Genomic DNA, 12,422 nt, shown 5'->3' with positions numbered 1-12,422 from the left:
TTTCCTAAGCTTCTATCAAATAACTGTTCCCCTTCTTCATGGTGGTTTCCTACAATTATTGCCAGATTTGTTTCTGAATATTTAACAAGTCTGCCTGTTGGGTGCTTTTCAGTTATTTCTCATCAGCTGCAATGTATCGGTTTTATTAAAAGCTTTACAGAATTGTGCCAAAATGAAATGGAAAAGTGCTGGAATTGTAAGGTGGCAATCCGTTATTTACACTGTCATTTTTAAAAGGAATGTGCAGACTGTGTCTAAAACTCACTATAAACATTATCACAAATGTATCTGCTGTTTTTAAGATGTTTCTCTCACGGATTGCCTTACTAATTATTGAGTTGTAAGAGAAGAAGGGGAAGGTAATTCTGCTAATGAAGCTACTTTTTGTTCTCACATGCATTCCAATGCCTACTACTTAAGCTTCGTGCTACCAGAAATTAATTTTCTGCAGAATTTCTTTTCCTGTGAAATTGTGCAGGATGACAAACTTGTGAAGGCTCTTTATACTTAAGCATTTAAGTGTCCCAGTATATCCAAACAAATTTATAAAAGGCTTAAGACTTACCATGTAGAATAAAAAATGGTTTAGACAAACACTATATTTCAAGAAGCAGAACATTTGTAATACATTCATGATAACATGGCAAAACATTCTGAGCAGTAAACAACATTCCATTCTTCAGAGATGAAAGGAGGTTTTGAAACTGAAAGCAAGTACAATATGGCCTTAGGCTGATACACATTTGGGCATCTTTAAAATCATTTTTTCGGGCAACCTGTCTGAGAATAATTTAAACAGGCAGGATGTACTTTCTCATTTCAAATTGCAAATACAGACAGCTTCACTCACAAATAATATTAAATGTCAGAACTTCCCGACTGTGCAATGTCAAAAAGTAAATCTGTGCATAATACTCCTGTGACCGTTTTTTAAGCCCAATATCTTGACAGACAGGCATGATGGAAGGAGTTATTCCTGAATATGAGTGATCCTTTGATAGTATTGAACGAAATCACTGATGTTTTTTTAACAGTGACTTCTTCAACTTGCTTAATGTTCTTTGTACAGAGTCTGTATCTCTTTAGTCTCTGTTGCAGCAAAGTTGTGCATTCAGCTTTTTTAATCATTGCCTACTGTAGTAATTAAAGGAAGTGAATTATTTCAAGCTGTTATTGATGTAAACTGAAGCCCTGAGGTATTTGGAGAGGCAGGGAAGAAATAATCAGTTACACTGTTAAAAAAGTGAAGTACTGCAAGCAAATTTCATATATACCTTTATCCCTTACCAAAAAGTAATGGATACTGAAAGAGTGCAGCTTAAAGAACGTGGTTGGAGTTGGTTTTAATATCTTGTGGTGTAGTAACAGTGAGTGTAAAGGGTGTGAAACAGCATTTTGTTAGCAGACTGTTTCTCCACAAAAGAAAGTGTTTATTTGAGATGGTTCCTCTGTTCTGAGTATCTGCTTCTTTCACACTCAACCACTGGGCTTTGTAGCTCTTCTGGAAAGTCCTTTTTCCTGGGGTATTTGAATCTCTGATCATTACTTATTTACCGCACCTTATTCTCTTGAATTATGATTTCTTTACTTAAGTAGACCTGCTATGGATTATTTAATTCAGGGCCTAAAACGAGATGGAGCACAAGCATGTGCTTTACAATTAAAAGTCTGTTCAACAGCAGGCACACCACTTCGCAGAGTGGCGGGTAACAAATGAACATAAATCCTGCTCAAATGCACCCGCCCAGAGGAGTTTTTCTCATCTAATTTGAACTAATTCTCAACTAAAAGCATTATAAAAGGGGTAAATTGTATCCTGCCCTGTTTGTTTATTTTTTACACATTGCCACACTTGAAACAATAGTAGGGGCAAATCCATGAAGATCACAAAATTAAAAAGTCAGGTCCTGGAAAAATAACCATTTATTGGAAATTCTGCAATTTTCTTGTTTCAAACACTAGTTGGGAGTAGTTTTTTCGTGTTAGTTTTATTTTGCACGTTGACTTTATTGCAACTTGACACTGGAATGTTGTTCAGAAATAACGATTTCAGAAGATCCCGGTAAGAAAATACATCTATTGTGGTAATTGGTGCTTCTGGTATTGCAGAAGTGGTAATATCTTCATCTCTCATTCTGGACCTTATTCTGAGTACAAAAGTGTGAGAAAGTCTTTTAGATTTGATTCATGTGTGTTTTGGGGTTTGTATACTTGTTACCTCTTTATGCTTCCTCATCTTGGGGGCATGTGGGGAATACTAATGAATTACAGTAGGAAGACTTGAGACATAACTTACCTTGGAGAAAGGGAGACCCCTTCTTGTAAAAACAAAGCCATACATTTATTTTCCTGATTTCAAGTGCTGTTTCATGGCTTTTTTATTAGTTAGTAACGTACACTGTGATGTTTTCAATATTGAGAAATAGCCAAGATTGTCAAGGTCATTCTGAAAACGGTTTTGTCTAGTTCTCACTATAGCTGGAATCTTAGAAGTTTGAAAACCCATGCAGATTACTTCCTTTTTTTTTTTTCTTGAGGAATCAGGCTGCAGTTCTGAATCTGTAAGCTTTTTTTCCATTAACTGAAAGTGTTACAGTTCCCAAATTGTCTTCCATCGTGAAGTAAGAGCAGTGGTTTTGTACCTTATCACACAGTAGGGAAGAAAAAACTATTTTTTGAAAGTAGGGAGACTGAATGTTACTCTTTTGATCAGCATGGGAAAAAAAAAACTGGTTGGACCATTCTCTTACTTTACATAGTAAAACTTTCTTGAATGCCTGCATGTCACTGTAACTTTTTGGGGGAGTGCTTTTTTCCTCGTCTGTTTTCTAGCTTAATGATAATATAGCAACCGTTTGGAAGTGTTGAGGTTTGCCTTGCCCCAGAGTGCTATTGTGCTGTATCCTTCACTGATCTTATCCCAGGCTGGTCCCATTGGGTTACTGATGCAGAAGCAAATGGTGAGGCTGAAATCTTGGGGTCAATGAATAGGTATTCAGATACGTTCTCTCTGTAAAACACCTAGCTCTTGTCAACAAGCATAAAATAATGTACTTCTGGAGGTGATGCACAGCTTCCAATATTGCAGTGCACAACTAAGCTGGCATTTTCTTTCTGGAAAGAAATTTGGCAAGAAGGAACAGGAGAAATACATATTCTATGCTGGTCACTGTTCCATTTTTAATATTGAATGTGTGTGGAGAAAGCCAGCTTGTCGTCTCCTCTTTTAGGGCAAGCTCTGTGCCACATCTGATCATTGTTAGCAGGACTTAAATTTACTCTGCTTGTTTTACAGATTAGGATGCCAGTATGCATGTGGATCAAACATATTCTGTAAATGGTGCATGTTTAAGCTTTGGAGATATTTTTTGGGCTGACTAGGAAGATCTAAGCCATTGAGCAACAAGTCCTTTCTTGCAAAATGAAGGAAAAACAAATGATTGAGGAAGAGAGAGTTTGTTTTCCCACAGTGTGACAATCAAATTACCACGTTGGTTTGGTTTTTTGGTTGTTCTTTTTTTTATGTTTGAGAAAGGGATGCATGGCAGTCAAGGAAGAGGCATGTGGCTTTACACTATTAGAAGTATTAGCTTAAGAACTTACTGCCACCTTTTTGACTTCCTGAGAGGACACAATAGCATAATCCATCTCCTTTGATATTTGTGCGAAGGATGTGGCTCTGCCTGAATGTGAATTAAACTTGATTCTGTGGTGAAGGAGGATGGGTTTGCTGCCCTGTCTGTATCTGTGGGGTACAGAGAAGCTTCTAACTGCTGTTTCATATTGGTACACGATAATTTGCTAAGGTATTTTCTTAAAAGCTACAGAAAATGAATTTAAAATCAATCACTTTAAATTAGACTACTCGCATGTAAGTAGGTCTTCAGAGCCAGGCTACAAAATCTTTCTACACTTGAGAGGTTTTCTTCTTCCTCTCAGTGAGTGTCTCTGTGTTGGTCTCTCTCTCCTTTCTCTGTCCTAGCCCATTTTGAGACATAGGTCTAAAGCAATACAGGAGAGTTTTTCTTTTTTTCTACTTTGCATATGCATAACATACGCAGACTTTTGATTTTGATTTCTAGTTCTTAATTCAAGCTGTTGGACAACTGAGGAGTCTACAGTGTAGTTATACCTTTGGGGAAGGTATGAGAAAAGATATTGAAGCTATACTAGTTAGATCTTGCAGCAGATATGTGGGCAAAGCCCTATCAGCTATGGAGTTTCAATTTGAGCTCTGAATTTTCTGGCTGCTGTCAGTCTAGGCCATACATACACTTGATGTGAATTTTTTCCCCTGTAAATAGGACAAAATATTCCTGCCTGCCATTCATTCATTTCAGAACCACAGCTCATCGGCCCACATTGTGCTCTCTCTGTGCTAGATGGGAACTTAATTCTTCTTATGTGTGAAAGATATCTGCAATTTAAATGACTAATTGCACTGTAGCTTTAGGCTGAACATATTGGTAACGCAGAAATGTTGATGACATGTGAAGGGTCAAGCAATTTATAATTTAGTTGACAATACATTGCTTAAAAAGATGTGGCAAAGAGCCAGAAAATTTCAGCTTAATAATTGTCTATTAACTAACATGACATATTTGTATAGTATTCATTACCTCCAGGTACAGATTAAGCATCTGATGTAGCCACACGAAGTGACATGCGTACATGAATCTTGGGCATAATAGTGAATAAACTGACGTTGCATTCACAGTAATTTGTTTCAATATGTAAAGCATGTTGTTGCCTACATATGAAAGGACCTGTAGGAATGTTGCAATGAAATCTGAGGAAAATGTGTAGTTGGATAGCATTCTCTGTTGTATAGATCTGACAGCTTGGTGAGACTTCTTTGTAGACTATAGATAACATCATAAATATACATGTTTGTTTTCAGCTGTATGCGAAAACAGTCAGGAAACAGATCTGAGCCTTTCAGACATCATCTTGATCTGTCCTAATAGTCTATGAGATTTAAATGTCAACACATGAAAAACAACAACAGCAAAAACAACTTCTTAAAAAATAAATCATTTTTATAAACATTGAGTAGCGTAGTATTTTAGCATTGCGAGTGTGGGAGTATTTCTAGCAGACTGTGAGGCTTGACAGAATAGGCAGAATCAGTATGCTGGTTTGCCACTGAAGTATCAACTTCTTTCACTTAGCCTAAATTCACTCTAGCCTAAATTATGCACTTATTTGCATAATCAACATTTCCAGAATTTTGACAGGTTGCCTTTCTTGTTGAGATCCAGAAAAGTGAGCACTTCACATGTTTATGGCTTTTTTTTTTTTAACCTTTTTTCTATTCTATTCTATGAGACAGGAGACTGATGTACAGGACACACTGGCTATCACAGAACTCAGTGTGGCCACAAGTGAGTTGGGGATTGAACCTGAATTAGAGTAGTTGTGCTGGCTGCTGTTTGTACCGCCTTCCAACAGTGTATCTGTTACAAACAGCTGCAACTTCTCAGTGTCTACAAATGCCATTGAAAACTGTCTCCTTACTGTTTCCTTTTTTTGGTGATATTTTTGTAATGCACAGCAAAGCTGCACTGATAGTTTACTCTCTTGGCATTGAGGCTTAGAAGTATTTATGCCTTGCCATAAATTAAAATGAGAGCTCGTGACTCTACTTTTAACATCTGATTGAAGTTTTGCTGCCTTAAAGTGCACCTCTGCGAAACCACACCAAGAGTTGAAAATTCTGAATGCAGTTGATGGGAAGCCATTAAATTTGGGAAGGGAATGTATTCTCTGCCAGGTGAGCTCACTGAGCCTTATGCAGGTTCGTGGAAGGCAGGATTCTGTTGAGCTTTGAGTGTTGCTTCAAGTCCTGTGTAATAGCTCTGAACAGCTCTGGTATTCCTGCAGTGTTTAAGATGCAGACTTCTATATTGTGTGCTCCAAGTACCTGGGAGACTAGGAATTAGGAGAATGATGATAGCTCAGGTAAAGAAAGGGTCTTGTCTTTCAGCCTTACTGTTGTGACAGCTGTGGCTCTGGTCAAATTCACTTTTGCCTTTGAAAAGAGAATCAATATTTAATTCTTCATCTGGCCACTGGAGAGAGCTCTAAAGATCTTAAAGTTGTGTTTTGGGAGCAGGCTCCTGACCACAGGAGCTGCAAAACAGGTATGGAACTGCTGCAGGAGCTCCACAGTATTTTCTGTTGCCACAGTCAGTAAAAGTAACTGATCTCTGTTAGGAATATACAGAAGGCTATGTGGATCACAAAGGCAGTTGCTCTGACAGTGCTGCTGATTTGACTGAACTCTGAGGGTATGTGAAGCACAGAACTGCAGCCTGTGTAGCCTAGCTTTGCTGGCTTTAAGCCAGCTGCCCTGCATGCTGTGAGAGTTGGTTTCCAGTAGCTCAGAGCCCAGTTGCTGCAGTACCTTCCTTAACTTACAGATGGGGTCTGTAAGCTATACTAAAGCTGCAGCGTTGCTGCTCATACCCTGTTGGGCAGGCAGTACCTGTGCTGGGTAATTCTCCTGTTTGTTTGCTCATTGAGGTACTGATAATTAAAAGCCTTATTTTTCAGTTCTCTTCAGAAAAGGATGACAAATGTGTCTGAGGGTAGACAGAAGACTTCTGCTATGAAGAGCCTCCCAGACTAACAAAACAGTTTTTTCTATTTTTTGCATAGCAATTTGCTGCCCCACTGGAGGGAACATAATAGAGATATCTGGGAGTAAGGTACAGCTGACTGGTGTTGTTCTAACATGAATACTAATGTCTGAAAAGCAGCATCAGAGATCTTCTTTCAAGAAGGGGCATATGAAATGCGAAGTAAAAGGCTGCTGGTACTTGTCTAAGGAAGGATGAAGGAACTTGAGCAAGAGCAGGCTTCTGGGAACACTGAAGCTTGCGTGTGATGGTTCATTGTGGTATGCAGGTGACAACATAACTTCAACTGTTTTTACTTCTGACTCCTTAAATGTTTTATTAAAAACAGACACTCTATCACCCTGCGCTGTTTGTTCCAGTGTTCAAAACCCATAAAAGACTTCCATGCAGCTGTGAGAGGCAACTAGTCACTGCTCATCCCCGTGTAAACTGATCAGAGACATGCAGGAGGTTTTGTAATGTAGGATGAGTTTCCTGACCATACAGAGCCTGTTTGTAGTCCAGTCTGAGCTGGGATGACCTCTGCTGTGCTGTGTGACTACTGTGATTTTAAACCATCTTGCACAGAGGGGCCTTTTTTTTTTTTAACATGGATGTGGCAGCCATTGGTTTAGATAGGTTCAGTAGCTATCTGAAGAGCCCCTCAAATACTGTACTCAGCTCTGATAGGCCTGTTGATGCTGTGTGAAATTGAAAAATGTGAACTGTCTTAGCAAACAGAAGCTTTGGCCTTGGAAGTGACTTTACTGCAAAACATCACTCTGTGTCCCTGCATTGAGCACGATGGGAAAGAATTTAAGCATAAACAAATCCATAATTCTGTCTCAAGCATGGGCAGCTTCTCTGTTTTAACAGCTTGCTGTTCTGATAGCATCCAAAGCAGACTCGGGGATTTGTGATGTCTGCCTTCTTTTTGTAAGGAGGAAAACTGCATTGAGGTGGCTTTGGTTTGCATCTTTCTAAAGGTAAGTCTCGTAGTCTAATGACTATTTAGAGAGAAAATACTTTCCCCTCCATAAAGTTCTTTGAATTACAAAGGACATTACTGTTGGGTTCCTGCAAACCCTTGGGGTTTGTTTCATTTATAACATTGCCTCAGGCCTTCTGCCGCATCCTGTTGGACTGACCTCCTTTTCAACTCGTGCTGGCAGCTGCATTGCAGAGCTATCTTTTCCCTGGATCCTTCGGGGCTGTCATATGACAAACTTGAACTGTGACCCCCTTGTGTCTTACCAGGACAGCAGTGCCCTCTCTGTGCTATGTGGCCAGCAGTCTTCCCCACACACGCATTTGTTCCAAGCCATTTAACAAACTGAAAGTTTCAAATGATGGCATTTCATAGTGTTTAATAGTATCGACTGTAAAGCAAATGAAATGGTGCTGAATACCCTGCATGCTGCTAGTAAGAAATACAGCTTCCATTTCTGCAATATGCCCTGGGTTTTCCGTGGCTAGTATGTGCTCTCTGGTGAATCCTTTTCTTTCCTTTTTTTTTTTTTTTTTTTTTTGGTAAATAAATTTCAATGCTTTCCTCCTAACAACTGTAGCATTCACGGCTATAAATAGTCCACTACTGATATTTGTATCTAATATATGGGTTTTTAAACCAGATTTCCCTAAGCAAAGTGGGCAAAGTCATTTTGCTGAAGTCTTACAGAGTGTTAGGGTAAGAATTGATATAGTTAGCACAGCATCCAAGCAACACCATCTCCAAGTGGTGTTGATGCTGGCAGGCATTGCCTTGCTGAAGTTACAGAGACTGAGCACTCGTATTTGTACAAATTGCATTCATTACCAAGAACCCTCCAGTAGTGATAAGAGACTGGCTGTGTAGCATAGATTGGCTCCAAGATAAGTAGCCAGTCTATTGTGCAGCTCATGGTAATCTTCTTCCTGCTCCCCACCCCTAATAATAAATCTTGGGACATTTTGGAATGCATGGGGGTTGCTCATTCCAATAGCCTGAATGTATAACTACTAAACATCATCATCTGCACACCAATTGTGCTTTCATAACCAAGTGAGGCTGCTGTCTGAAATGGATAGGCTTGGATACAGCATTCTGAATGCACAGATGCTTGGACTGTGTTTATGTCTTGCTTTTGTAAAGGACATTTGAGGGGTGATGGCCAGGATAAGAGTTTCTCCTGGCCACGTTTCAAGGCTCATGCCCATCGCAGTGATGGTTTTCTTTAAGAAGAGATGTAAACATCTGGAGTTCTTGCAACTAGGAGCACAACACAGCTCTGCACAGGAACAGTGGTAGTACCACCTTTGTTGTGAGCTTGTAGTGAGAAAGCACAGCTGTTTAGTATGACTTCAGTGAAACAGCAGTACCTATCTTACAATAATACAGTTTAAGGAAAAAAAGGAGTTTTTGAGTAAGAATTTTTTCATTGCTTTGACTGGAGTAAACCATTAACTGGCATGTTTGCTTTGTCTTTTGAATGTACCAAGGGCATCTGGATTTCTGGTTTGTAATAAGTAAAGCTGAATATCAACAGGTTGCTTCTATGCACGCAGGCATTACAACCCAACCAATTTGATTTAAAAACTTGTATTGACATGAAATGTTAATATTTTTCTTTTTTCTTTCCCCTTCTACTCTTAGGGTTTGAACAGCAATGGAATTGCTCCTGGGTCATCAAATTTTAGCCTTACAAAACAGCTTCTTCGTCCAAGAATAACTCGTGTCTGTCTCAGGGACTTGATATTCTGCATGGAACAAGAGAGGGAGATGAAGCATTCTCTAACCTTGTACCGTGCTCTTCTGAAGTGATTTGAATTTCACATTTCAACTTGCTGTCTACTGCCAAAGAAAACACTGAAGCATTGTTGCACTGTCTTGAAATTCCAATTTCTGGAAAACGATCCGTTGTAAGGATAACTCTTGTTTACAGATAAACATTTTTATTAAATACCTAACTTAGCACCAGTAGGGTTTTTAATAATGTTTGGCTTAAACCAGTCTGTAAACCAGTGAAAACACTGAGCTGTACACACAAGCCCCTGACTACCTTGCATTTGTGTGTCTTGCAGGCTCTGAGGGCTCGATATGTGTACTAGTTTATGTACGTTACTTGCTTCAGTACTCCAGAATCTGCAACATCTGTTTGTAGTGCCTTCTTCTAATCCAACCTTATCTAGGGGGCAAGTAACTCTTTAAAGGCACTGCACAGCATGACAGTTGTATTTATTCATGAACCAGCAGTCAATCAACATGCTAATGTATTGCCTGTTTGTCTCAACAAATCTCCTTAAATCAGATGTCCTTAAATGTTCTGGGTTTAGAATTACTACTGAATGTTACTTTGTGGAGCAAAGTAGCAAACAGAAGGAGTGAGGGACACTTTGTCTTCTACACATCACTCCAAACTGTCCCCCTCCCCTTTCTGCGGAGAAAAGTGATTGAGGGAGGATGAACAAATGGTCATTCTTGTGGTTAAAGTACACCAAGCAGTTGTAGGTAGGGCATACTTTGATGTTTGGGAAAATCTGGAGTTACTGAACTTGAATACAGGGAGTAAAAAAGCCTGAAAAAGAAGGGTAAAAAAAGAAACTGATCTCTTACAGGTGTGTAGGTAACAAACAAAACAAAAAAAAAAAAAAGGCAATGGATTTAAGCATATATTTAGAAAGAAATAAACCAAAGCCTGGGTTACTGCAAGAAAGGGATGACTTGAGATGTGTTAAACATTCTGAAACTTTACAGCTAGAGACTTTTAAGGAGAAGCATAGTGTTTGCAAAGCAGAGGATTCACTGCTTTACTGAGAATACTGATTTAGTTGTCAGCTTAATGTTTATCATACCTTAATGTGGTATAACAGGGAAACTTTTCAAGTAGAAAGTAGTTAGTTTAGTCAGTTGCCTTGTTTCCATTCAGTGAGGAGGATGCTCAGACTACCAAGACTGCTAGAATAGATTCAAAGATTTTCTGCTCTGCTGGTAAAGATTGCCTTGCGGTAGGAGGGAAAAGCTCCAGGTCACCCTTCTCCCCAGCCTCCAGACACTTTGCCTCCCATGACACAGTGCTGCATAGCATGGCTGCTTCCCAGGACAAGTGGGAAAGGCACTGATATATTGAATGGCTTCCTGCTAAAACTTATTTTCTTTCAAGGAACAAGCTTCCTATGGTTATTTGGCATGCTACTTCAAAACTTTAAAGTGATAACTTAAACACCCTCTACCATCAGAACCACTGCATATAGTTACCAAACTCAGTAAGTTTTGAGTCAGGTTTTTTTTTTGTGTTGAAACAGTAGTAAACAAATCTAGCCAATGAATGCTGTAAATTATTTATATATGTATATATGGCATATATATATATATATATAAGAAAAGCAGTACTTTGACTAAGCTATAGTTTGCAAGATATTGATAGCATCAGGCAAAATTGTTTTGTATAATTAAATGCTTAGCTTTACTTTTTATGTAAAGTGCAGCATTTTCCATATTTGTGTACTGTATCTTATTGATCAGATGTTTAAAATTATTTTAAATACTGCATTAAAGCAATTATTTTATTAAAAATAATAAATAGCTAACTTTGTTTATTTCCTAGTATGAGAAATTCAGCGTCTGCAGCTGTCATCACCACGACTAATGGCATGGTACTGAAAATGAGCCCCAGCTATCTGCCCATCACGCTGATTGGCACGGTTACCCAACCTGAAGTGTTAATGATAAGCATCTGTATTCTAAGGTTTTTAAACAGAACTGGGTGACAGAGCAAAAAAATTACTTGAAGGCAAGTGGATGGGGAGGGGGCAGAGTAAAAGCAACCCCTCATTTGTCCAACTTTCCCTGTCAGTCAGCACAGAGCTGTTTTTTGTTTTGTTTAGTTTTATCAGATGAATAGAAGTACTTAAGACATATTCTGGGAAGTAGGAACACAGGAAGCTTCTCAGACCTCAGAGGTGTGCAATGGAAGCACTGTCCTAGATTGTTTTTGAAGCAACTCGCAACTAATTAAGTGCAGGTAGGAGAGCACAGATGAGCATCTGCATATGGGCCTGCCTGTTCTTTAAACCAATGAGACTTTAAAATAAAAGGTATTAGAGAAAATGAATTACATGATAAATAGATATAATAAACTTCAAAAGACAACTGAATGTTTTTATTGCCTGCTTGCAATAGAGATTATGTGCTTTCGTTACTGCTGTCACAGCAAGTTGTCTCTGTTCAAAACTTTAGGAGGAAGAACAGGCATTTTCCAAAAGCTTTTCAGCAGTTTCAAGCCTGACTTGAGACAGAAGAAGCCTTGGTGAAGGTGCAAAGGCTAAAACTACTTGTCTTCTTCCTGAGGCTACATCCTACATCTCATTTAAGCTCACCTTTGCTTCTGAGAAGAGCAAGTGACCTCTTTGCTCTGCCATACCAGGAGTTAAAGGAGGGATGACCATGGGATTATCTTCCCCTTTTTCCCAGACTCACCATCATTTATGGGAAGGTGAACTGTCCTTTACACAATAAATGCTCAGTTTATGAGATGATGAAGACAAACCCTGACATTGTTCTCCCGTGCTTCTTGGTTGCTGGGATGCTTGTGTTCCAGCCTCGGCACTTAGCAGCAGAGCCACTTATGTCATGGATGCTGCAATGGGTCTAAAGCTTACTCCAGGCTCTTCCTGCTGTCCAGATGGTCTGTTAGTGTAGTGCCTCTTTCTGATGCACCAAGCTGTCCAGGGAACTATCCATGGCATTCAAGTATTTTGCCTTCAGAGAAAACAGTATATCCAGTTGTGTGGGGGAAAGCTGTTGTTGCTGGCTCGATTAATACC

The 12,422-nt window shown here is 39.2% G+C and overlaps 1 protein-coding gene across 4 annotated transcripts in view; it reads left to right on the top strand.

Moving 5' to 3' along the window:
* Positions 1 to 11,724, top strand: part of TAF4B (TATA-box binding protein associated factor 4b) — a 72,485-nt gene extending 60,761 nt beyond the window's left edge. For 2 of the 4 annotated variants that reach the window (XM_048940284.1, XM_048940285.1), the window contains one exon: positions 9,253 to 11,180. In XM_048940284.1, the coding sequence (XP_048796241.1) occupies positions 9,253 to 9,420 (168 nt within the window). In that variant the 3' untranslated portion in view covers positions 9,421 to 11,180. Of the gene's footprint in view, positions 1 to 9,252; positions 11,182 to 11,203 lie in introns of those variants that run through there. The other 2 variants (XR_007376047.1, XM_048940283.1) reach the window with 2 other exon arrangements.
* Positions 11,725 to 12,422: the final 698 nt, after the last annotated feature.

This window comes from Lagopus muta, chromosome 3 (assembly GCF_023343835.1).
Source record: "Lagopus muta isolate bLagMut1 chromosome 3, bLagMut1 primary, whole genome shotgun sequence".
Classification (NCBI taxonomy): domain Eukaryota; kingdom Metazoa; phylum Chordata; class Aves; order Galliformes; family Phasianidae; genus Lagopus; species Lagopus muta.
This window is presented reverse-complemented; position numbering and strand designations above follow the sequence as displayed.